Source organism: Mixophyes fleayi, chromosome 4, assembly GCF_038048845.1.
Source record: "Mixophyes fleayi isolate aMixFle1 chromosome 4, aMixFle1.hap1, whole genome shotgun sequence".
Taxonomy (NCBI): Eukaryota; Metazoa; Chordata; class Amphibia; order Anura; family Limnodynastidae; genus Mixophyes; species Mixophyes fleayi.
In genome coordinates this window covers 36,481,073-36,504,215 of record NC_134405.1, presented here as the reverse complement: position 1 = coordinate 36,504,215, position 23,143 = coordinate 36,481,073, and the positions used below count along the sequence as shown (strand labels likewise).

The following is a 23,143-nucleotide window of genomic DNA, read 5'->3' as shown; positions in this document are numbered from 1 at the left end:
CCCCGCCCAGTCTCCTCCCCCGTGTCCCCCGCCCAGTCTCCTCCTCCTCATCCCCGTCCAGTCTCCTCCCCGTATCCCCGCCCAGTCTCCTCCCCCGTCACGTGGTCTCCCACTTCCTATCTCGGCCACAGACCAGACGTCCGCAGGGAGAAGCCGGTAATTATATATAATTCTCGCTGTACTGAGTCAGTGGTTTCTCTCTACCACATCACGGTGCAGTTATTACATCCTTAGTACAGCCATCAGTGTACGGTATTTATATAGTTATGTCCATAACGTGCAGCGTGTTATAGGGATCCCTTAATATGTCACCAACCACACAGTAAGAAAACTATTTCAGTTTGGCAGAACTGTTGCAGGCCTATAAATAATGCTGCAGTTGTATAACAGCTTTACAAAGTACTAACTGTGTGAGGGGTGTAACTCAGTAGTGACATCATACATGGATACAGTGACACCATACATGGATACAGTGACACCATACATGGATACAGTGACATCATACATGGGTACAGTGACATCATACATGGATACAGTGACATCATACATGGGTACAGTGACACCATACATGGATACAGTAACATCATACATGGGTACAGTGACACCATACATGGATACAGTGACATCATACATGGATACAGTGACACCATACACGGATACAGTGACACCTTACACGGATACAGTGACATCATACACGGATACAGTGACACCATACACGGATACAGTGACACCATACACGGATACAGTGACACCATACACGGGTACAGTGACATCATACACGGGTACAGTGACATCATACACGGATACAGTGACACCATACACGGACACAGTGACACCATACACGGACACAGTGACACCATACATGGATACAGTGACACCATACATGGATATAATGACATCATACATGGATACAGTGACATCATACATGAATACAGTGACACCATACATGGGTACAGTGACACCATACATGGATATAATGACATCATACATGGATACAGTGACATCATACATGAATACAGTGACACCATACATGGACACAGTGACACCATACATGGATATAATGACATCATACATGAATACAGTGACACCATACATGGACACAGTGACACCATACATGGATATAATGACATCATACATGAATACAGTGACATCATACATGGATACAGTGACACCATACATGGATACAGTGACATCATACATGGATACAGTGACACCATACATGGATATAATGACATCATACATGGATACAGTGACATCATACATGAATACAGTGACACCATACATGGACACAGTGACACCATACATGGATACAATGACATCATACATGGATACAGTGACATCATACATGAATACAGTGACACCATACATGGATACAGTGTCACCATACATGGATACAGTGACACCATACATGGATACAGTGACATCATACATGGATACAGTGACACCATACATGGATACAGTGACATCATACATAGATACACTACATAGTCATTGGCTACACAATACAACAGTGCAGGAATTTAAAGCTGAGTCATCTTTTATCTTCAGTTTTTCTACTTATGTACAACCGTAATATATAACACTCTCATCTTGAATATGATTATTACAGTCTGTGTGATCTCTCTTTGTTATGTACTAGACAATATTTATAATGTAGTGCTGTAAATGACACTCAAATATAAGAATAAGATTGCTCACACATATAATTGTATTTCAGTTTCATTGTTGATTCAATTCACTTAATTCAGTTAATAATTTGAAGGTAACAAAGTATTCTGTATTAGTAGTAATATGCGGGTTATTATCACAGAGCAGCAGCAATAGTAACATAGTAACATAGTTACATAGTAACATAGTAACATAGTTGATGAGGTTGAAAAAAGACACCAGTCCATCAAGTTCAACCTATTTTGGATCTCCTGCGATCCTGCACTTATATTTGAAATTAATCCAGAGTAGGCAACCGCCCATCTGTTTCAATTTTGAAAATCCCCCCAGACTCAATATTGCAATCCAATTTTTACCCTATATCCACTACTATCTTTTATTTTAAATTAACGGTCGTATCCCTGGATACACCTTTCCGCTAAAAATTTGTCTAACCCTTTCTTAAACATATCTATTGAATCTGCCATCACAACCTTCCCTGGCAATGAATTCCATATCTTGACTGCCCTTACTGTAAAGAACCCCTTCCTTTGCTGGTTGTGAAATTTCCTCTCCTCTAACCTTAGGGGATGACCACGTGTCCTGTGTATGGTCCTTGGGGTAAAAAGTTCCCATGAAAGCTCTCTGTATTGACCCCTAATGTATTTGTACATAGTAATCATATCTCCCCTTAGACGCCTCTTTTCTAAAGTTAACATGCCTAAACTGGCTAACCTTTCCTCATAACTTAATGACTCCATACCCTTTATCAATTTTGTCGCCCTTCTCTGAACCCTTTCTAGTTCCAAATTATCTTTTTTATAGAGTGGTGCCCAGAACTGTACTGCATATTCAAGATGAGGTCTTACCAACGATTTATACAGTGGCAAAATTACACTGTCTTCCCTTGCATCTATGCCCCTTTTTATGCATGCCAATACTTTGTTTGCCCTTGCAGCTGCTGCTTGACATTGAGCACTATTGCTAAGTCTACTGTCTACGAGCACTCCCAAATCCTTTTCCATTATAGATTCTCCCAAATTAATTCCATTTAATTTATAGATTGCGTTCTTGTTTTTGATCCCTGAATGCATAACCTTACATTTATCTGTGTTAAACCTCATATTCCATTTAGCCGCCCAATCCTCCAGTTTATTTAAGTCCCTCTGTAGAGAAGCTACATCTTGCTCTGATTTTATTACCTTACAGAGTTTAGTGTCATCTGCAAAAATAGAAACTTTACTCTCTAAACCATCACCAAGGTCATTAATAAATATATTAAAAAGGAGTGGTCCCAGCACGGAACCTTGAGGAACTCCACTTAAGACCTTTGACCAATTAGAAAATGTTCCATTTATCACAACTCTCTGTTCCCTATTCTCTAACCAGTTTTCGATCCAAGTACAAATTTTGATTTCTAGACCCAGTTCCCTTATTTTGTAAACCAACCTCTTGTGTGGCACTGTATCAAAGGCCTTTGCAAAATCTAAGTAGACCACATCTACTGTCCTGCCCTGGTCTAAGTTCCCACTAACTTCCTCGTAGAAACTAATTAGATTAGTTTGACATGACCTATCCCTCACAAATCCATGTTGATTCCCACTAATAATTTTATTGCGTACCAAGTAATCCTGAATACTGTCCCTTAAAATACCTTCCAGTAGTTTCCCCACTTTTGATGTGAGGCTTACAGGTCTATAATTCTCTGGTTGTGATCTCGTCCCCTTTTTAAACAACGGCACCACATCTGCTATTCGCCAATCCCTTGGTACTGAGCCTGATGAGATTGAATCTCTGAAAATTAAGAATAGCGGTCTAGCTATTTCCGAGTTTAATTCCATAAGGACCCTTGGGTGTATGCCATCTGGACCTGGAGCTTTATTTATCTTAATATTCTTCAGTCGCCTTTGGACTTCTTCCTCTGACAACCAAGTATTAATTAATGGCATGGTTTCATTTCCATTTTTATGTATTACTCCTGCCATTTGTTCCTCTCTGGTAAATACTGAAGAAAAGAACGTGTTTAATATCTCTGCTTTTTCCTTAGTATCATTTATCAATTCACCCATCTCACTTCTTAGTGGTCCTATATTATCTTTTTTAATCCTTTTGCCATTTATATACTTAAAAAACTTTTTGGGGTTTGTCTTACTTTCTTTTGCAACGTGCCTTTCATTTTCTAATTTAGCCAATCTAATTTCCTTTTTGCATGTTTTATTACATTCCTTGTACCTATGGAAGGACTCCTCTGACCCTTCAGACTTAAACAATTTAAATGCACGCTTCTTCCTTTGCATTTCTTCCCTTACCTTTTTATTTAGCCACATTGGTTTAGACTTAATTCTTTTACATTTATTTCCTATAGGAATGAACTTATACGTGTATGTTTCCAACAACATTTTAAAGACAGCCCACATTTCTTCCGTATTTTTTCCTTCAAAGGCTTTGTCCCAGTCTATGCTCTTTATAGACTCCTTTAGCATATTAAAATTTGCCTTTTTAAAGTTTAAAGTCCTAGTTGATCCCTTATACTGTTGTTTCTGGAAACTAATTTCAAATGAGACCATATTATGATCACTGTTTCCCAAGTGCTCCTTTACTTGAATATTTGATATTACGTCTACATTGTTTGTTATTACTAGGTCCAGTATAGTCCGGTTCCTAGTTGGTTCCTCAACTAATTGGGACATGTAATGGTCTTTTAGCGTGCTCAGAAACCTATTTCCCCTAGCTGTACCGCAGGTCTCAGTACTCCAATCAATGTCCGGATAATTAAAATCCCCCATAATTAAAATTTGACCTAGTTGTGTAGCCTTTTCAATTTGCTGTAGAAGTTGGGCTTCCTCAATCGTACTAATATCTGGCGGTTTATAGCATATCCCTATCAGAAACTTCTCTGAACTTTTTCCTCCGCTGGATATTTCCACCCACAATGCCTCTATATTATCACCAATATTCTCGTATATAACTTCCTGAATACTTGGTTTTAATTCTGGCTTAATATAAAGACATACTCCTCCTCCCCTTTTATTTACCCTATCCCTCCTGAAGAGAGAATAGCCTTCCAAGTTGACTGCCCAGTCATGTGTATCATCCCACCAGGTCTCAGTAATACCTATAATATCATACTGCTCATTCATTGCTACTAGTTCTAACTCCCCCATTTTACCTGTCAGGCTTCTTGCATTTGCAAGCATACACTTAAGTCTATTGCCTCCCTTAGGTATTTCTTTTTGCTTTAAAAAGGGCCGCTCCTTATCGGCTATGCTTCCCTTTCCCCCCTCTCCACCCCCTTTACTCTTGTTAAATTCCTCCTTACTACTCTCAATGTCTATCCCATAAATACTTGCTTGCCCCTCCCCCCCGGAGCCTAGTTTAAAATCTCCTCCAACCTTCTAACCATCCTCTCCCCTAGCACTGCAGCCCCCTCCTCATTCAGGTGCAATCCATCACGACAATAAGATGGCAACTGACCGAGAAATCAGCCCAGTGCTCTAAGAATCCAAAACCCTCCTTCCTACACCAATCTTTTAGCCACGCATTAACCTCCCTAATCTCCCGCTGCCTCCCTGGACTAGCGCGTGGCACAGGTAGTATTTCCGAAAATACTACCTTGGATGTCCTTGCCTTAAGTTTGCGACCTATGTCCCTGAAATCATTCTTTAGGACACCCCTTCTTCCTCTAACTCGGTCATTGGTGCCAACATGCACCAAAACCACTGGGTCATTCCCAGCCCCTCCCAACAATCTGTCCACCCGATCCGCAATATGCCGAGCCCGAGCACCCGGGAGACAACACACTGTTCGGCATGCACGGTCCCGGTAACAGATTGCCCTATCTACCTTCCTAATAATTGAATCCCCTACCACCACAATCTGCCTGGGTCCCTGAGTAACTTTGGTCCCCTCTGTGCTGGAGAGACCATTCCCCTGGTTGCTAGAGGAAGCAGTGTCATCCAACTCTACCAATTCTGAACTGCCTTCCACAGTATCTTCATCCAATCTGGCAAATCTGCTGGGATTGCCTAGCTCAGAACTGGCCTGCCTCTTCCTCCCTCTGCTACCCCTAGTAACTGTTACCCAGCTGCCTACCTGTGCATCCTCCTCTGTCTCTGCTCCACCCTGCTCAGATAACGCATCAACGGTGAGCTGTAAACTCTGCTCCAGGTTGGCAATGTCTCTCAATGTTGCAATGGTCTGCTTTAGATCAGTTACCTGGGCTTCCAAAGAGACCAATTGCTCACATTTCTCACAGAGGTATAAACCTTGGAACACTTGCTCCAAGTGTGCATACATATGACAAGATATGCATTGAGTGAGATCATCAAGCCTGCTACTACTCATCTTATTATGGCTAACCTAACTTCTTATAGCCTACAGTGAACTTTAGTACTAGCCTTTCCTAGCCACTTACCAGATTAAACCCCTTCCTGGATTCAACTCCTTAATGGAACCAACTCCACACTTTAAACATAAACAGCACTTGAAATCAAAAAAGCAGTGAAATCAAAAGCTCAATGAAATCGCTTGCTACCTCCTGTTAAATAGAGCTTGCACTAACCAGCTGTATCAACTATGCAATTAAACCACACCCACTAGCTCTAACAGAGAGAAGGAAAAAAAAGAGAAAAAAAACAAAACACTTAATAAACACACAGAAAAACGAATCCCGTTCAATAAACACACAGAATAATTCCCCAAACTATATCACTCTCTCAGCACAGCACAGCAATCCTTAATGGAACCAACTCCACACTTTAAACAAAAACAGCACTTGAAATCAAAAAAGCAGTGAAATCACAAGCTCATTTTCCTTTTCCAGGTTTCAGCGCTGAATATCTGGTTTCCAGGTACTTGTACGTAGTAACAGACATAGGATTGAAGAAGACTCTGTTGTATGAGTTATCAGTGAGTAAACTGCTGATCGCACTTAAAGGGTAAATTCACATTTGGCTTAAAAATGTTGAAATTTAACCCCCACCCCGTTTTGCTCCCAATTACCTGAACTGTTGGGATCCCTGCTCTGGCACTTTGGTGGTCTCTAAAGAAATCAGCATCCACACAGGAGGGCCCAGTCTAGAGGAGGACACAGAAATCCACTGTGTTAGCAATTCCTCCTGTCCTCTTCACGTTACCACCAAACTGCTGGTACCAGTGGTGCAGAGGAAGGGCCCAAATGTAGGGAACACTCATAGTTCAGATAAGGACAGAGCAAGTGGGGTAGAGGCTACTATTTAACATTTGGAAGCCAAGGATAGAATAAAGACTAGAAAAATATCTGCCCTCTAATTTTAAGCAAAACTATAGGCCAAGATGAGGAGTTTTCCTTGCTAGGTGCAATCTGGCTGCATGAGGGTTCATGCGCAATGGGAATATTTAACCCAGCTGTATGGTTTCAGAGGGACATTTACACATTTTTACCAATGTAGCAAATATTTTTAAACAAACGAAACATATGTGATATAAACATCCTCTCATTCTTATGATCAATACTATCCACAAAAGAGGCAGAACCAAGTATTATTATAGGCGAAAAATGAGGCAGAACCAAGCATTATTCTAAATGAATAAAAGGGGTGGTTGTTGGTTTCACTTTGATGTGACATTTTTACTGTTTGCACCAAGCTAATTTTCTAGAGCATCTGCCAGCCTGCAGAACAAGGTGCAGATTGCTGTTACATGGGGTGTTTCCACAGTCTGTGAAGTGGGTGTCTACTTAGATGTGCTGTGTGGACAACTGGTCCACCTCTGCACCATATCCCACCCACTGATGGGTGATGATGTCACTACAAGACACCACAGCTGTGCAATGACATGTTTTGCACCATCACATAGCAGTAGCCAGCACTAGATTTGGCAAATCACATTGCCATGTCCTCCTTGCCCGCTTCTCCTGGTATCAGGGAGAATGACAGTCTCTGGAGTCTGGAACCTCCCGGACATTCCAGGTGTTGGGATGTGGTTCTGGTTGAATCTCAGGTCCTTTCAGGTTGCAAAGAGTTAAGGACTTGTCAACACAAAGTTCAAATATCAATCTTTTATTGCAAAAAAGATAAGAATAAGGTACCTTAGCTTTGATAGTTCTCTTAGTAATATGTTCAATCAACAATTATCCAGGGCCCCGTTCTCTACTCGAGCTGGATAGACATATGACTGACACCACTACAGAAGGTCCAGGACGAGGCACCTTGTGTCACAGCAAAACCAGCTTTTATAGAGAGGAAACTAAGGCTGCCGGATATCACTAACATATAAGGTATAAACATATTTCAGAACTTCTTATTGGTACAGCTATGAGTATTAAACAGTTTCACTTATTCTACGCAGGTGCAATAGCAGTAAAGTTACATGGGACTTTCCAGTACTAGTATATGTGCGTTACGCACTGGGACAAAAACTAGCAAATATATATATATATATATATATATATATATATATAGATAGATAGATAGAGAGAGACATATCCCGGCCTTGCCTTGATTACTTCAGCATTTCATAATACACACCAAAGTGCTAGAACATTATAATGGAGTTTAGCGGACATTTTGCTCGGCCTGTCACAGCTTCTATATTTCTTTGGTCTCTGTTTCTTAATATTAAAGCCTATTTATAAACACACAAGAGTTCTGTACAATGATAATTGATTGTGTGATTTCATGTGCTTTCTTTTGTATAGATTTAACTGTGTTCACGAGTGTTACACTATATTGGGGCTAACGTAAGCTATCTACCCGTGCTAACCAGCTAATAGTGTACCCGTAGACGTCTCCTCACCAGATCCGCACCACCGAGTTGTGCTCCAGTATTATTCCCAGTACTCCTTATGTTGGTAAGTATTTCACACCCTTTCAAATACCTGAATGAAAAATACTATGTTTATTTTTGACTGTTTAGTTTAAGAGCTATTGTATTTTTACTGAATAATGGATTAATCACACAGTAATACAGATGCAAATCATATAAGGGGAGAGCAATATAGTATTGTGGCTGAATCACGTAGAAATAATTTATTGTAGAAAATTATTTAAATAGTGGTGCAGGCGCCAATTTATATAATTGCAAATGTACTGATTTTGATACTGTTATATTTCTTTATTAGCAATGTACTTACTTCTGAGGCAATCGGTATATGTCAGGGGAGGAAATGTGTTTTCTGTGACTGTCTGAAGGCAGGTAATCTCGTGACCTTTTCAACTTAGTGACCAACTCGTTTGTTTAGCCTGAAAGACAGGAGGGGGTAATTAGACTTGCTTTCTCTCTAAGACAGAATGCAAGTAATATAGTAATCTTAACACCAAGTTTTAGGAAATCAAGAGATTGATGTAAATTTTCTTAAAGCTTAAATTGCATTAGCTCCACGGTTATATACATCCTAATGGTAATTATTGAATGTTATTTATCAGACATTGTGGTGCCAGCTAGGACAGAGCTTGGTTAACCTCCTGCCAAGTTAGGGCTGCAAAACTGTATAAAAAGGAGCACTGTTTGACCATGTGTTATCATTATTCCATCTGTAACTCTTGAAAGATCGCTAGTACCACAAACTGGCATTTAACTGTTCATATAAGGACACTTGAGCTAATAAAACATCATTGCTTCAAAATCCTGCTTTAGCGATTACTTATCTGTGCTGGAATTTCTATGACCTAGAGATTAGACCAGTGGTCAGGAAACGGGTAAATTACCCCAAATGGGGTAAAAATGAAATTCCTGGGTGTAATGCTGCTGATTTCACATGCTGTCAGTTGGATTGTAGACCCCTTTAAATGTGAAATTGCTGTTGTACCAGAAGAGCCTCAAGGGTTGGCAGAGGCACTTTTTGAGCTTTGAGGCAATAATGAAGCACGTATTGCATTTGAAAACAAAGCAGATCTGTCATATTTTTGAATGTCAACAGCTGCAAAGGCATTCAAAATTGCACATGAGAAGGCAGTCAAAAAGTTGCTGCCTTTTGCAACAACCTACCTTTGCGAACAAGGATTTTCCACTCTAACAAACATAAAAACAAAGCAGAGAAATCGATTGGACGCTGAAGACTGTATCCAAATTGCTCTGACATCAAACTGCCCCAATATTGATGCTCTCGTATCAAAAATGAAGCAACATTATTTCTCCAAAACCTGAAGTTTTGAAGTTGAAGCTTTCAAAGAAATTTTGAATAGATTCAATAAAATTTTCAATTCCAATAAATAATAATATATGATTTCCTTCCTTTCAAATCAAGGGGGTAACGTTGGCATATCTAAATATATTTGGGGGTAAAAAGGTTCCCTGACTCCTGGATTAGACCAATCTAATCTGTTATCCGGCTGTTCTGAGGTTGGAACCCTGCATCCAGTACCAGCTCTTTGCCCGCTACCTGCAGCTCTGGCCAGTGTGATGGGAAACCATCCACAGCAACCCTGATCTACAGAAAGAGGTCAGGTGTACCAGGCGTGCCGCCCAGCAAGGGGTTACACTAGCAGCGAGAGTTACCCAGAGAGCAGCGGTCCTATGTGCCAGTGAAAGAGCCTAGTGGTGGCAGTAGGCCCCTCCTACTGCGGTTAGAGGGGCACAATGTGGGATAAAGAAAGGGGACGGTGGCAAGGCAAGCCCAGTCATTCCCTGACAACACACGGACAGGGTGGCATAGGAGATCCATCCTGTCACAAGTATAATATACTCAACAAGCCAATCCCTGTAGTAGCTGGAGCCAGAGGTATTCTGAAAAAATCTCGGGTCAATTGTCCTTCTGACAGCAAGGCAGTGGTCCTGCCCAGATGTCAACACAAAGAGCAGTAGTGTTCTTGGATGGTAGATAAATACACTCACTGGGTACACGGACTATCCTCCTTGGCTACCATGATTGGTGACCCTTATCTGCTGGGGTATGCCCCAATTTCTTCAGTTTCCCAAGCCCGTTGTCTTGGTGTCGCACTTGTCTCCACCCTCTGCTTTATTTCTCATATCCAGTCTCTCTCCCAGTCCTGTCTCCTCCACCTTATAAATATTGTTAGAATGCACCATTATCTTACCCAAAATGCTAACAGAACTCTACTTCAATCTCTTATCTGGTATTCTCCTCACCCATCTATCTCGCTTCATTCCATCAAATGGCACATCAAAACTGTACAACTCCCTCTCTTACTGTTTCACATCTATCGCACCATTTTGCAAATCCCTGCACTGTGTCCTCCACAATCCAATTCAACTAGTATTACTCACCCTTACCTGCACAGCCCTTAATAACACCACCCCTATATATATATCAAATCTAATCTCAAACTATGCTCCCTCTTAAATCCATTTCAGAACATTGCCTCTTTCTGCTTTTTGTAACCACCTCTCATTCCTCCCTACATGACTACTCATGTACTGTTACCCACTTATGGAATTCTCTATCACATCCAATCACTTTCTTCCTCAGCCGTCAAATCTTTAAACGCCCTCTGAATCTCATCTTTTTATTAGTGCTTAAGCTAGTCCCGCCTGTATTATCCACATTAATGTACCTTCACATATGTCCCAACCTCCATTCTGAAGGTGCCTCTTGTTTCAGCTGTGCCCTCTTCCAATCAGAATATCCACTATATGAAGAGCAGGGTTCTCCCTAAAGTTTGTTTTTGTGTCTTCATTTATGTTTTTCTTGCTTGTATGTCTTTGTTTTATGTCTGTGTCACGGGCACTAGGAGTCTTTACCCAGGGATCACCAGGTGATGGACTTACCAGAGCAGTATAGATGGTAATATGGTACTCTGGTAGCGGGGTGATCACGGAACAGGAGACAGCAGATGGTAGAGAATGCTCGTGAAAGTCTATGACTAGCAGCACTGGTAATATATATGTAGTAGTACACGAGGAACTGAATGGACAAAGGAAACGTGAGGGTAGTCAGTGGTCTGCGGTAGCAAGTTGTACCACTGCTATAGTGAGTAGGAATGTCCAGAAGCAACGACGAGGTGATGAGAGTCAGCGGTCTGCGTTTAGCAAGTTGTACCGCTGTCTAGGTGAGGGAACGGAATCCAGGTGGAGGTATCCGGGAAGTCAGTGGTCTGCGTTAGCAAGTTGTACCACTGCTATATGGAAGGATACTAAAACAGGAATCAGTGGTCTGCCTCTAGCAAGTTGTACCACTGAAATATATATGTGAGGAGGAGCACGGGGAGACAAATGAAAGCAGAGTATACACGGGCACACTGAACTTGATCCCACGAAGATATGCACAAAGTAGAAAATAACAGAGCAGCACTGCACTAATATACAAAGTCACAGGAACTATCCAGACTACAAGGTAACACAGTCAAATGATGGCAAAAGTCTCAGTGGAGAGGCAACTTCAGAGAAGAACAACTCAGTCCAGCAAGGTATGCAATACACGAGCACAGTCAATGATAAGTATGCATACCGTGGTTCAGAAGAGCAGGCTGTCAGAAGGGAGTGCAGGGATACCTGAGCTGCAGGAGGCCGGCAGGGTGCAGAGTCCCAGCGAAATGGAAGCGGTATCCAAGTAGGTGCAGCGCACAGGTAGGTAGACCAGCAACGATGGAACAATACTCAGGAAGCAGTAGTATATAGGACTGGTCACCTGGAGATCACTGAAGAATAGAAGCGGTATCCAAGTAGGTGCAGCGCACATGTGGGTAGACCAGCAACGATGGAACAATACTCAGGAAGCAGTAGTATATAGGACTGGTCACCTGGAGATCACTGAAGAATAGAAGCGGTATCCAAGTAGGTGCAGCGCACATGTGGGTAGACCAGCAACGATGGAACAATACTCAGGAAGCAGTAGTATATAGGACTGGTCACCTGGAGATCACTGAAGAATAGAAGCGGTATCCAAGTAGGTGCAGCGCACATGTGGGTAGACCAGCAACGATGGAACAATACTCAGGAAGCAGTAGTATATAGGACTGGTCACCAGGAGATCACTGAAGAATAGAAGCGGTATGGCAGAGAAGACAGCAGCGGAGCGTTGATCCAATGCAGACAGGCGAGTTGACACAGGCAGAACGCTGTAGAAGCACGGAGAGCGGATCAGCTGGCTGCAGACACGAGTAGAACTGAAGGTTAGCGGCAATCAGGATACTGCAGGTACACGGAGGTAGCGGATAGGAATCGGCAGGTGCAGTCACGAGGAAACACGGGAGAGTTGAGGTGAGCAGGAACTGTTGAGCACGGAGGCAGCGGATAGGAATCAGCTGGAGCAGTCTCGATGAAACACGGGAGAGTTGAAGTGAGTAGATAACTGTAGTGCACGGAGGCAGCGGATAGGAATCAGCTAATACAGTCACGATGAAACACAGGAGAGTTGAAGTGAGTAGATAACTAGTGCACGGAGGCAGCGGATAGGAATCAGCTAATACAGTCACGATGAAACACGGGAGAGTTGAAGTGAGTTGATAACTGTAGTGCACGGAGGCAGCGGATAGGAATCAGCTAATACAGTCACGATGAAACACAGGAGAGTTGAAGTGAGTAGATAACTAGTGCACGGAGGCAGCGGATAGGAATCAGCTAATACAGTCACGATGAAACACAGGAGAGTTGAAGTGGTCTGGAAACCACAGGAGAGTTGAAGTGGTCTGGAAACCACAGGAATCAGCTGGGCTGAATACACGAGGAAACACAGGAACACCTTCAGAGGCTCATGGGGAATGAGACTCCAAGATCAGGCAACGAGGTATAGACAGCAGGTGCTTTAAATAGGGAGTGTTGCCTGATCAGCCAATTAACTAAAAGGAACATGTACTGAAGGTTTGAAAGGGCTGCGCATGCGCAGACCCTCAGGATGGAGGACGGCCACGGTTCCTAAACACACGGGAAGAAGCACTCACAGTCTGGTGAGTGACAGTCTGTCCTGTTTTTCCTACTGTCCGGCTCTGCGGAGGTGTGTGACCACGGTACTTTCAGGGGAAGGGCTGGTAATTAGTGCCTTTCAGGCAAAGGTGCACTCAAGACAGTTCTTGCAGGACACCTCAAGGTGACTTGAGCCTATTGTAAGGGATACATTGCATTATTTATACATTTTTTCAACAGTGATACAACATCCACACGGCAACATTTCAGAAGTACAGGGAATGTGCCACCGGTATTACTGCCGATAAATGATGGTCTCAGACGGCCTTGACCTTTAGTAATTGCTAGTACCGTAATCGTGTCACAATGTATAATTGCATTAGTGCCAGGATGACTTCATCTGGGGAGTGTAACATATTGCCCCGTATGGTGGAAGGTGATGGATGGATTGTGGAACTTTAGCTATGATGTAGTAATACATTACAAGAACCAATGATACAGTACACTTTCTATGAATCGTGAAACAATAAAGAACCTTAAAAATAGGGATGCAGGTCTGACACCGAGAGCTTTTCTGGTATTTTTGGTCAAAATGGAATTTTTTTTATGTTATTTCACAGTAAAGTTTGAAGGAACCTGTGCGAGTAGCAGACCAGAGCAGGAACATCACCCCGCTGCTTCTCACACCAATACAGCTGTATTTATAGTCCCCAGGAAGCAGTGTGGTGATATTACTGAGCCGATCTGACTCTGGTGCATCTTCCAGTAGGATCTGTGGGCAGCACGGTGGCTCAGTGGTTAGCACTTCTGCCTTACAGCACTGGGGTAATGAGTTCAATTCCCAACCATGGCCTTATCTGTGAGGAGTTTGTATGTTCTACCTGTGTTTGCGTGGGTTTCCTCCGGGTGCTCCGGTTTCCTCCCACACTCCAAAAACATACTAGTAGGCTAATTGGCTGCTAATAAATTGACCCTAGTCTGTCTGTGTGTGTCTGTCTGTCTGTCTGTGTATGTTAGGGAATTTAGACTGTGAGCCCCAATGGGGCAGGGACTGATGTGAATGAGTTCTCTGTACAGCGCTGCGGAATCGGTGGCGCTATATAAATAAATGGTGATGATGATCTTCCCCTGCTGCTGTCTTCATCTTCATACTATCTGCAGCTATAGGATACTAGTTAACAGACCCTATAAGTTTGGGAGAGGATGTCTGCAGACAGAATGAATCATATACTAACGGGCAGAATATGAGAGTGGTCTGGGTACGTTATTTATGATGTAAATAAGATAGCGATGTTCCTTCCTGGGGGTGGAAGCAGCAAAACATGTCCTTTTAGTAGTAATACTATATGTCGCTTCCAGGGTTGGTTAAAACATGTTTTTCCCATTGTGGCCCCTGCTAACCCATCAACAAACCACACAATGCTCAATCTTCACCCCTGTAGCTCATATCAGTATCTCTTACTGGAACATGTGTAAGTGCACAATATGAGGAACATGTATTGGTATAGGATTCAGCAAGGAACAACACATTCCTCCCACCTCCTGCTATCAGAAGATGTAACATTTGTACACACCCCATAACCCTGCAATCCTGATATATTTGTCTATGTGCTTCTTGTATAGTATAAAACATTTTCGCAAAAAAGAGTCGTATAAAATCAAAATTGTAATTTTCTTTGCACAGTCACATTTTGCTGCTACATAAATGGCCCTTAGTGTGTAGATATTCTATAGGTTGTCACCATATAGGTGTGATATCCCTCTGCCGTGCTCTCTGTTCTTTTCTCCCCTGTGTGCTGACTGCTTGTGCTCCCCTGTGTGCTCTCCTTTTCCCCAGTAATACTCACCGCTGTATTAAATGTCCTGCTCAATAATAGAAACATATTTAACTTCGATACAAAATGCCCATTAAACATCATAATGTAATAGAACAATCTTAAATGTTTTATTCTAATAATTCGCATAGAGCAATCAAAACTATTTGGAATAATGTTTAAATAATAAGACTTTAGAAGTTCTATGGCCATATAAAATGAGGACACCATAGACTGACGGCTTTTATACGGGTCATGGAACTGGGGTTATGTCTAATATCTGTTATAGTTTACTGTAGAGTGTACGATTTATAAATATATTGCAGTAATAAGCTGGTTGGTCACCTGTTCAGGTCTGGGAGGATCCTCCCCCACAGAGGTATAAAGGTGTGGTTACACCTGTGGGAGGACCTCAGTACACACCTACATGTGACAAGACATTAGCTCTGAGATGATCTGAGGAGGCCCAGTGAAGAATCTGTATCAGGCAGGAGGTCTGAGAAGAGTCCAAGAGGGGCTGAGAGACAAGAGTCCAGAGAGTCATAAGAGAGTCTGTTAAGCAGACTTATCTGCACTTGGGTTAGTAAGAGTCCAAGAAGTGCCCTGAATAGGTGCTAGATATTAAATATTTTCATAGTCTTGTTTGCTGACCATTAGAAAGCGCATTCATGTTGAAAGTTTGTTGATTGGAGACACTAAACTATTTTTCCTTACTTTTTTCTTTAAAAAAAATAAATTATATTGTTTTCATTATTTCTGATATACCCTAAGCGCCAACACTCCAGGACACCTCTGCTTCCTCTGCGCACCTCGCACTGAGGAGAATGACTGTGAAATGTTGACATTATCCTCAGTTCTGTGAGGTATGGGGAGAAAATGCCAGCACCCCAGTGCATCGCCTGATAACTGGGATGAGATGATTGGTAGAGCCAGTTACCAGTGTATGGCTCGTAGCGTATAATTGGTCAGTGCGATTTCCAGAAGCACAATTAGATAAATATGTATTAGACGCATTATTTACAAATGTGAACAATTTGTATTATGTTAAGAATCGGTATTTGCTGCAGGATGATAGAGTTCTTGGGACTGCACATGTGATTGCTAATGTGGTAACACACACACAAATAAATACAGTCAATGACTGGGTCATATTCCCTAGTGTATATAAATATACTTCATGTTACTTATCAAAATAATCAGTGAAAAATACAGAAAATGGGGTTGCGCTCTACTCCCTAATGTTGCAAGAGCTGCACTTAACCTAGAGTACCCCTCCCTAAACAACATACAATGATTTGAAATAGTTAGGCGCTCACTGACCCTTGGGATTAATGAACAAACTAAAATAGGCTATATTGAGGCATGATGTATGTATGATTAGAATATGAGTGGCAAATATAAAGATGGATATAAAATATATCACTACCTTATATAAATATACAATAGTATATACATATATATAGTATGCTCCGATATAAAACAAGAAAAAATTGAATGTCCACCTAATAAGTATCCCAGTGGGTTTGAGGAGAAAAATTTGTCGCACCAACCAAAGGACAAAACTAATACAGACTAATAAAATACAAGGTAAAAAGCAAAGTAGCAATGCAGGGTGCAAAAAAACAACAAAGATAAAAGTAAGACAGAACGATAAAAAACTAAAAAATCTTAGCAACAAAAATAAATAATGAACTTCCAGCCAGTAGAATCCAGTGATCTGATACACCAAAAGGAAATGATGGAATAGAACGATCTTAATATATAATGAACTAAAGTCCAGATTGGATTAATGTTCTATTGGGCTCTGTGGCGTGAATTCAGTGATGGAACTAGTGGCTGTAAATGAATAGTCTTGTTTTATATCTGAGCATACTATATATATGTATATACTATTGTATATTTGCCACTCATATTCTAATCATAGATTGTTATTTTTGCCTCAACATAGCCTATTTTAGTTTGTTCATTAATTCCAAGGGTCAATGAGCGCCTAACTATTTCTAATCAAAATAATCAGCGATTACACCGCTACTGTCTAAAATAAATCCACTTAAGTTATTGGTAGGATATAAAAAATATGTACAAAAAAAAGAGAACAACAAGCAGTTGTAAAGAAACGGTCATGGTGTATGGAACCAGTGTTACAACCCCTTATTCTAATCCATACCCGGACTGCACTTTTTAACCCTGTTGTTATAAGGAAGTATCAGTGATGAAACTGTAACATCTCCTTGGAAAAGTACTTCAGGGGTTAAATTCCACCTCCACAGGGAACACTCAGGAGTTGAGTGAATTAAGCTATTATTCTTATTTCTGTTTGCTCCCTATTGTCCACTAGTGAGCTCTACAGCCAGCCAGGAGCCGGACCCAGCAGGGGTCACCTGAGGGGAGATGCCTGGGGAGGTAGGGGAGGGGGCTGGATATTGTAAGCAGCCCACCAATCGAGACCTTTTGCAACTCCCCTGGACAGGCAGAACCCAAGGTGGGATTAGGAGGTGATACAAGAGGCTACCCTGGGAGCTGGACACATGTGTGACTAAGTTTTGGCCAAGAGATGATGCTCTGCCAGAGATGCGCTGTGGAACATATCTCACAAGATTTATTTCAATTGATTTCCTCACTTGCTGGACCTGCTATTGTTACGTGGCCATGCTGTATTTAATCCTGTTCTCCAGAATAAATCATCCTTCTATTTTTCCTCTAATGCCGTGTCTGAGTGATTTGGGAACAATGTATCTTCACAATATATATTTACTATAATGCTGAAATTAAAATACAATGAACTAGCTCAGTCAACAACATAATAAATATATATAATATATATATATATATATATATATATATATATATAAAAATATATATAGTGATTCCCTTTAAACATCAATGAAGGCACCAATATTTAATTATCAAATCAATATAAGAGCGTACTATATTGGGTCACTCCGCTTGAAGACGACAGAAATCTTGGTAGATATTCAGAGGCTCCAGCTGAGTATGTAGCATAAATACATATACAGCTCCTGAAGAAGTCAGTGTCCCATGAATGGCTGTAAGAAATGCGTTGGGTTTGTTCTGTTATCTTGCCTCTACCCCCTACCTTAGTGCTGGTTAATTTGCTATTTGGGAGTGCTTTACTTTGCATGAAGGAGGACTACACTGTATATTGAACCAGTATACCATCAGAGAAGTAGGATTTGTTTTTATCATTGTACATGTATTACTTGTATGTTATGATTACATTTATCCAGAACACATTACACTATTTATATTCCTTTTTCTATTTGAATATATGTCTTCCTACCTAGGAAGGAGCTTTGGAATCTCTCCAGATATAATCTAATAAGACTGATTCATGTTGTGCTCATTGCTATGAGGATAATTTCCATTTGGTTTTTGAAAACAGTTTTGGATATCTGTTTTGATATGGAAAATACTGTTCTACTATGTGCTTTTTTGTTCTGTGCTTTTTTTATTAATATACATATTCAAATCAGAATATACTCCAAGATGAGATAATCAAAATATATTAATTGTGGACAGTTCATTCCCAACAGGTTTCAAATGAGCTGTAATATTTATATTCATATCATTAGAGTATAAAACATTATTATATTTTTTTTAACAGGTGGTTTAATGAGCAGGGTTCCTTCTAACAGAAGAGGAAATACATAAAATTAAAAAAAATTTCCTGAATATCTGAGCGCCTCTTAAAAAACCTGAGGATTCACACAAGGTATTTTCTTTTTCTGAATAGGAGAAACCTTCTATAACTTGTTCTGTAGCTCATTGAACACAATGAGTCTCTCAGGAAAGAGACCATATCTATGCTCTGAGTGTGATAAAATGTTTTCATTTAAGTCACAGCTGATCATACACCAGAGGATTCACACAGGGGAGAAGCCATTTTCATGTTCTGAGTGTAGTAAATGTTTTACTACCAGTTCAAAATTAATCCTACACTTGAGGATTCACACAGGAGAAAAACTATTTAATTGTTCTGAATGCAACAAATGTTTTATTCACAAGTCACATCTGATTAAACATCAGATGAGTCACACAGGAGAAAAACCATTTTCATGCTCTGAATGTAACACATATTTCAAACAGAAGGCACACCTTATTAATCACCAGAGGATTCACACTGGAGAGAAGCCCTTTTCATGCTGTGAATGTAACAAACATTTTCGTACCAGTTCAGACTTAATTCGACACCAGAGGTTTCACACAGGAGAAAAACCATATTCATGCTCTGAATGTAACACCCATTTTCGTACCAGTTCAGACTTAATTCGACACCAGAGGTTTCACACAGGAGAAAAACCATATTCATGCTCTGAATGTAACACCCATTTTCGTACCAGTTCAGACTTAATTCGACACCAGAGGATTCACACAGGAGAAAAACCATATTCATGCTCTGAATGTAACAAATGTTTTAAACTGAGGTCACAACTTATTCGTCACCAGAGGATTCACACTGGAGAGAAGCCCTTTTCATGCTGTGAATGTAACAAACATTTTCGTACCAGTTCAGACTTAATTCGACACCAGAGGTTTCACACAGGAGAAAAACCATATTCATGCTCTGAATGTAACAACCATTTTCGTACCAGTTCAGCATTAATTCGACACAAGAGGATTCACACAGGAGAAAAACCATATTCATGCTGTGAATGCAACAAACATTTTCGTACCAGTTCAGAATTAATTCGACACCAGAGGTTTCACACAGGAGAGAAGTCCTATTCATGCTGTGAATGTAACAAACATTTTTGCACCAGTTCAGCATTAATTCAACACCAGAGGTTTCATACAGGAGAGAAGTCCTATTCATGCTGTGAATGTAACAAACATTTTCGCACCAGTTCAGCATTAATTCGACACCAGAGGTTTCACACAGGAGAAAAACCATATTCATGCTCTGAATGTAACAAATGTTTTAAATGGAGGTCACAACTTATTCGTCACCAGAGGATTCACACTGGAGAGAAGCCCTTTTCATGCTGTGAATGTAACAAACATTTTCGTACCAGTTCAGACTTAATTCAACACCAGAGGGTTCACACAGGAGAAAAACCATATTCATGCTCTGAATGTAACAAATGTTTTAAACTGAGGTCACACCTTATTCGTCACCAGAGGATTCACACTGGAGAGAAGCCCTTTTCATGTTGTGAATGTAACAAACATTTTAGTACCAGTTCAGACTTAATTCGACACCAGAGGTTTCACACAGGAGAAAAACCATATTCATGCTCTGAATGTAACAACCATTTTCGTACCAGTTCAGACTTAATTCGACACCAGAGGATTCACACAGGGGAGAAGTCATATTCATGCTCTGAATGTAACAAACATTTTCGTACCAGTTCAGAATTAATTCGACACCAGAGGATTCACACAGGAGAAAAACCATATTCATGCTCTGAATGTAACAAACATTTTCGCACCAGTTCAGCATTAATTCAACACCAGAGGTTTCATATAGGAGAGAAGTCTTATTCATGCTGTGAGTGCAACAAACATTTTCATACCAGTTCAGAATTAATTCGACACCAGAGGTTTCACACAGGAGAAAAACCATATTCATGCTCTGAATGTAACAAATGTTTTAAATGGAGGTCACAACTTATTCGTCACCAGAGGATTCACACTGGAGAGAAGCCCTTTTCATGCTGTGAATGTAACAAACATTTTCGTACCAGTTCAGACTTAATTCAACACCAGAGGGTTCACACAGGAGAAAAACCATATTCATGCTCTGAATGTAACAAATGTTTTAAACTGAGGTCACACCTTATTCGTCACCAGAGGATTCACACTGGAGAGAAGCCCTTTTCATGTTGTGAATGTAACAAACATTTTAGTACCAGTTCAGACTTAATTCGACACCAGAGGATTCACACAGGAGAAAAACCATATTCATGCTCTGAATGTAACAAACATTTTCGTACCAGTTCAGAATTAATTCGACACCAGAGGATTCACACAGGAGAAAAACCATATTCATAATCTGAATGTAACAAATGTTTTAAACAGAAGTCACACCTTATTAGTCACCAGAGGATTCACACAGGAGAGAAGTCATATTCATGCTGTGAATGTAACAAACATTTTCGCACCAGTTCAGCATTAATTCAACACCAGAGGTTTCATACAGGAGAGAAGTCCTATTCATGCTGTGAGTGCAACAAACATTTTCGTACCAATTCAGAATTAATTCAACACCAGAGGTTTCACACAGGAGAGAAGTCCTATTCATGCTCTGAATGTAACAAATGTTTTAAACAGAAGTCACACCTTATTAGTCACCAGAGGATTTACACAGGAGAGATGTCCTCTTCATGCTGTGAGTGCAACAAACATTTTCGCACCAGTTCAAAATTAATTTGACACCAGAGGATTCACACAGGAGAAAAACCATATTCATGCACTGAATGTAACAAATGTTTTAAACAGAAGTCACACCTTGTTAGTCACCAGAGGATTCACACTGGCATGCACTGAATTAAGTAAATATTTTATATAAGAGTCAAATCTTATGCATCAGAATAATCACACAGGAGAGGTAATTTACAAAGTGCATTCTATTCACTCTGCAAATCTATTTAGATAATCATGGGAGGGCCATTTGCTGAACTCCATTTTATTGTTTTTGTACTTTTATTGTGTGTATTATGAAATGCTAAATTAACAAGACAAGGCCGGGACATGTTCGTATATATATATTTGCTAGTTTTTCTCCTGGTGCGTAATGCGCATATACTAAGTCCTGGAAAGTCCAGTGTAACTTCACTGCTATTGCAACTGCATAGAATAAGTGAAACTGTTTAATACTCATAGCTGTACCAATAAGAAGTTCTGAATTATATGTTGGTGATATCGGCACCCTTTGTTTCCTTTCTATAAAAGCTGGTTTGCTGAGAGACAAAGTGCCTCATCCCGGATTGTCTGTAGTGGTGCCAGTCATTTGTCTGTCCAGCTCGAGCAGAGAACAGGGTCCTAGATTATTACTGATTAAACATATTGCTAAGAAAACTATTGGAAGCTAAGTACCTAATTATTATCTTTTTAACTTGTTTGCAATAAAAGATTGATATTTGAACATTGGAGTCACGAGTCTTTGCAACATAAAAGATCCTGAGTTTCCACCAGAAACATTCCTGCATGAACACTGCAAGCAAGTCAGAGGACAAGCAGACAGTGTTGGAATCCAGGTAGCCAGGTTTGGGATAGCCTGGTTGGGGGCTGTAGTAGTAAAAGCCCACACCAGGGACTTTTATCAGGGTAAGAAGCCACTATTGTTGGGGCTGAAGATAGGGGAAAAGGTGCTTTCTTCTCCAATGGTAGCACCTCCCCCACGGCGGGTTTTTGTGCAGGGAAACCCACCATTTCCTCACTTAAGAGTGTCAAATCCAACGTATGCTGCGATCTGTGGATTAATGGCAAGCTTATACACAATCAAAGGAAATCTTCCTGCATGCATGCATTACAATCGATCGGAGAACAGAATATACAGAACACCATCTCTTCTGTATAGAATCAGCTCTGTTTAATGCATACCAGGTTCATATTTTTATAGTATTTCTGAAGAACTTGTTCATGTGCAAAAGCATTTGATGAATCACAAGATCAGTTTCCTGACAAGCCTGTGGTTGTACTTATGGTGCAATATTCCAAGACGCTTCTAACATCCTCTGCAAAACTTCTTACAAATTCTAAAATATATACATATATTCCTGAGCATATTAAAATGTGAAGCATTCTTAAAGGTACACTACATTTCATATAAAATACATTATCATTCTCTTCTTTTGATTCACCTTTTAATCTACAACCTCTAAACTATACCCTGCCTGTAGTCCTATTTGGCTCCTGTGTAGACTCTACTTCACAATATAATT

The 23,143-nt window shown here is 40.5% G+C and overlaps 1 protein-coding gene across 1 annotated transcript; it reads left to right on the top strand.

Moving 5' to 3' along the window:
* The first annotated feature begins 93 nt into the window (after positions 1–93).
* LOC142151194 (uncharacterized) lies at positions 94–22,344 on the top strand. Its single transcript, XM_075206560.1, has 3 exons — positions 94–156; positions 8,324–8,476; positions 18,865–22,344. The coding sequence occupies exon 3, from the start codon at positions 19,035–19,037 to the stop codon at positions 21,249–21,251; it is 2,217 nt and encodes a 738-aa protein (XP_075062661.1). The 5' UTR covers positions 94–156; positions 8,324–8,476; positions 18,865–19,034; the 3' UTR covers positions 21,252–22,344.
* Positions 22,345–23,143: the final 799 nt, after the last annotated feature.

What these genes read in the sequence shown, in the direction of transcription:
- LOC142151194 (XM_075206560.1), top strand. Translation starts at nt 19,035, where the DNA reads ATGAGTCTCTCAGGAAAGAGACCATATCTATGCTCTGAGTGTGATAAA.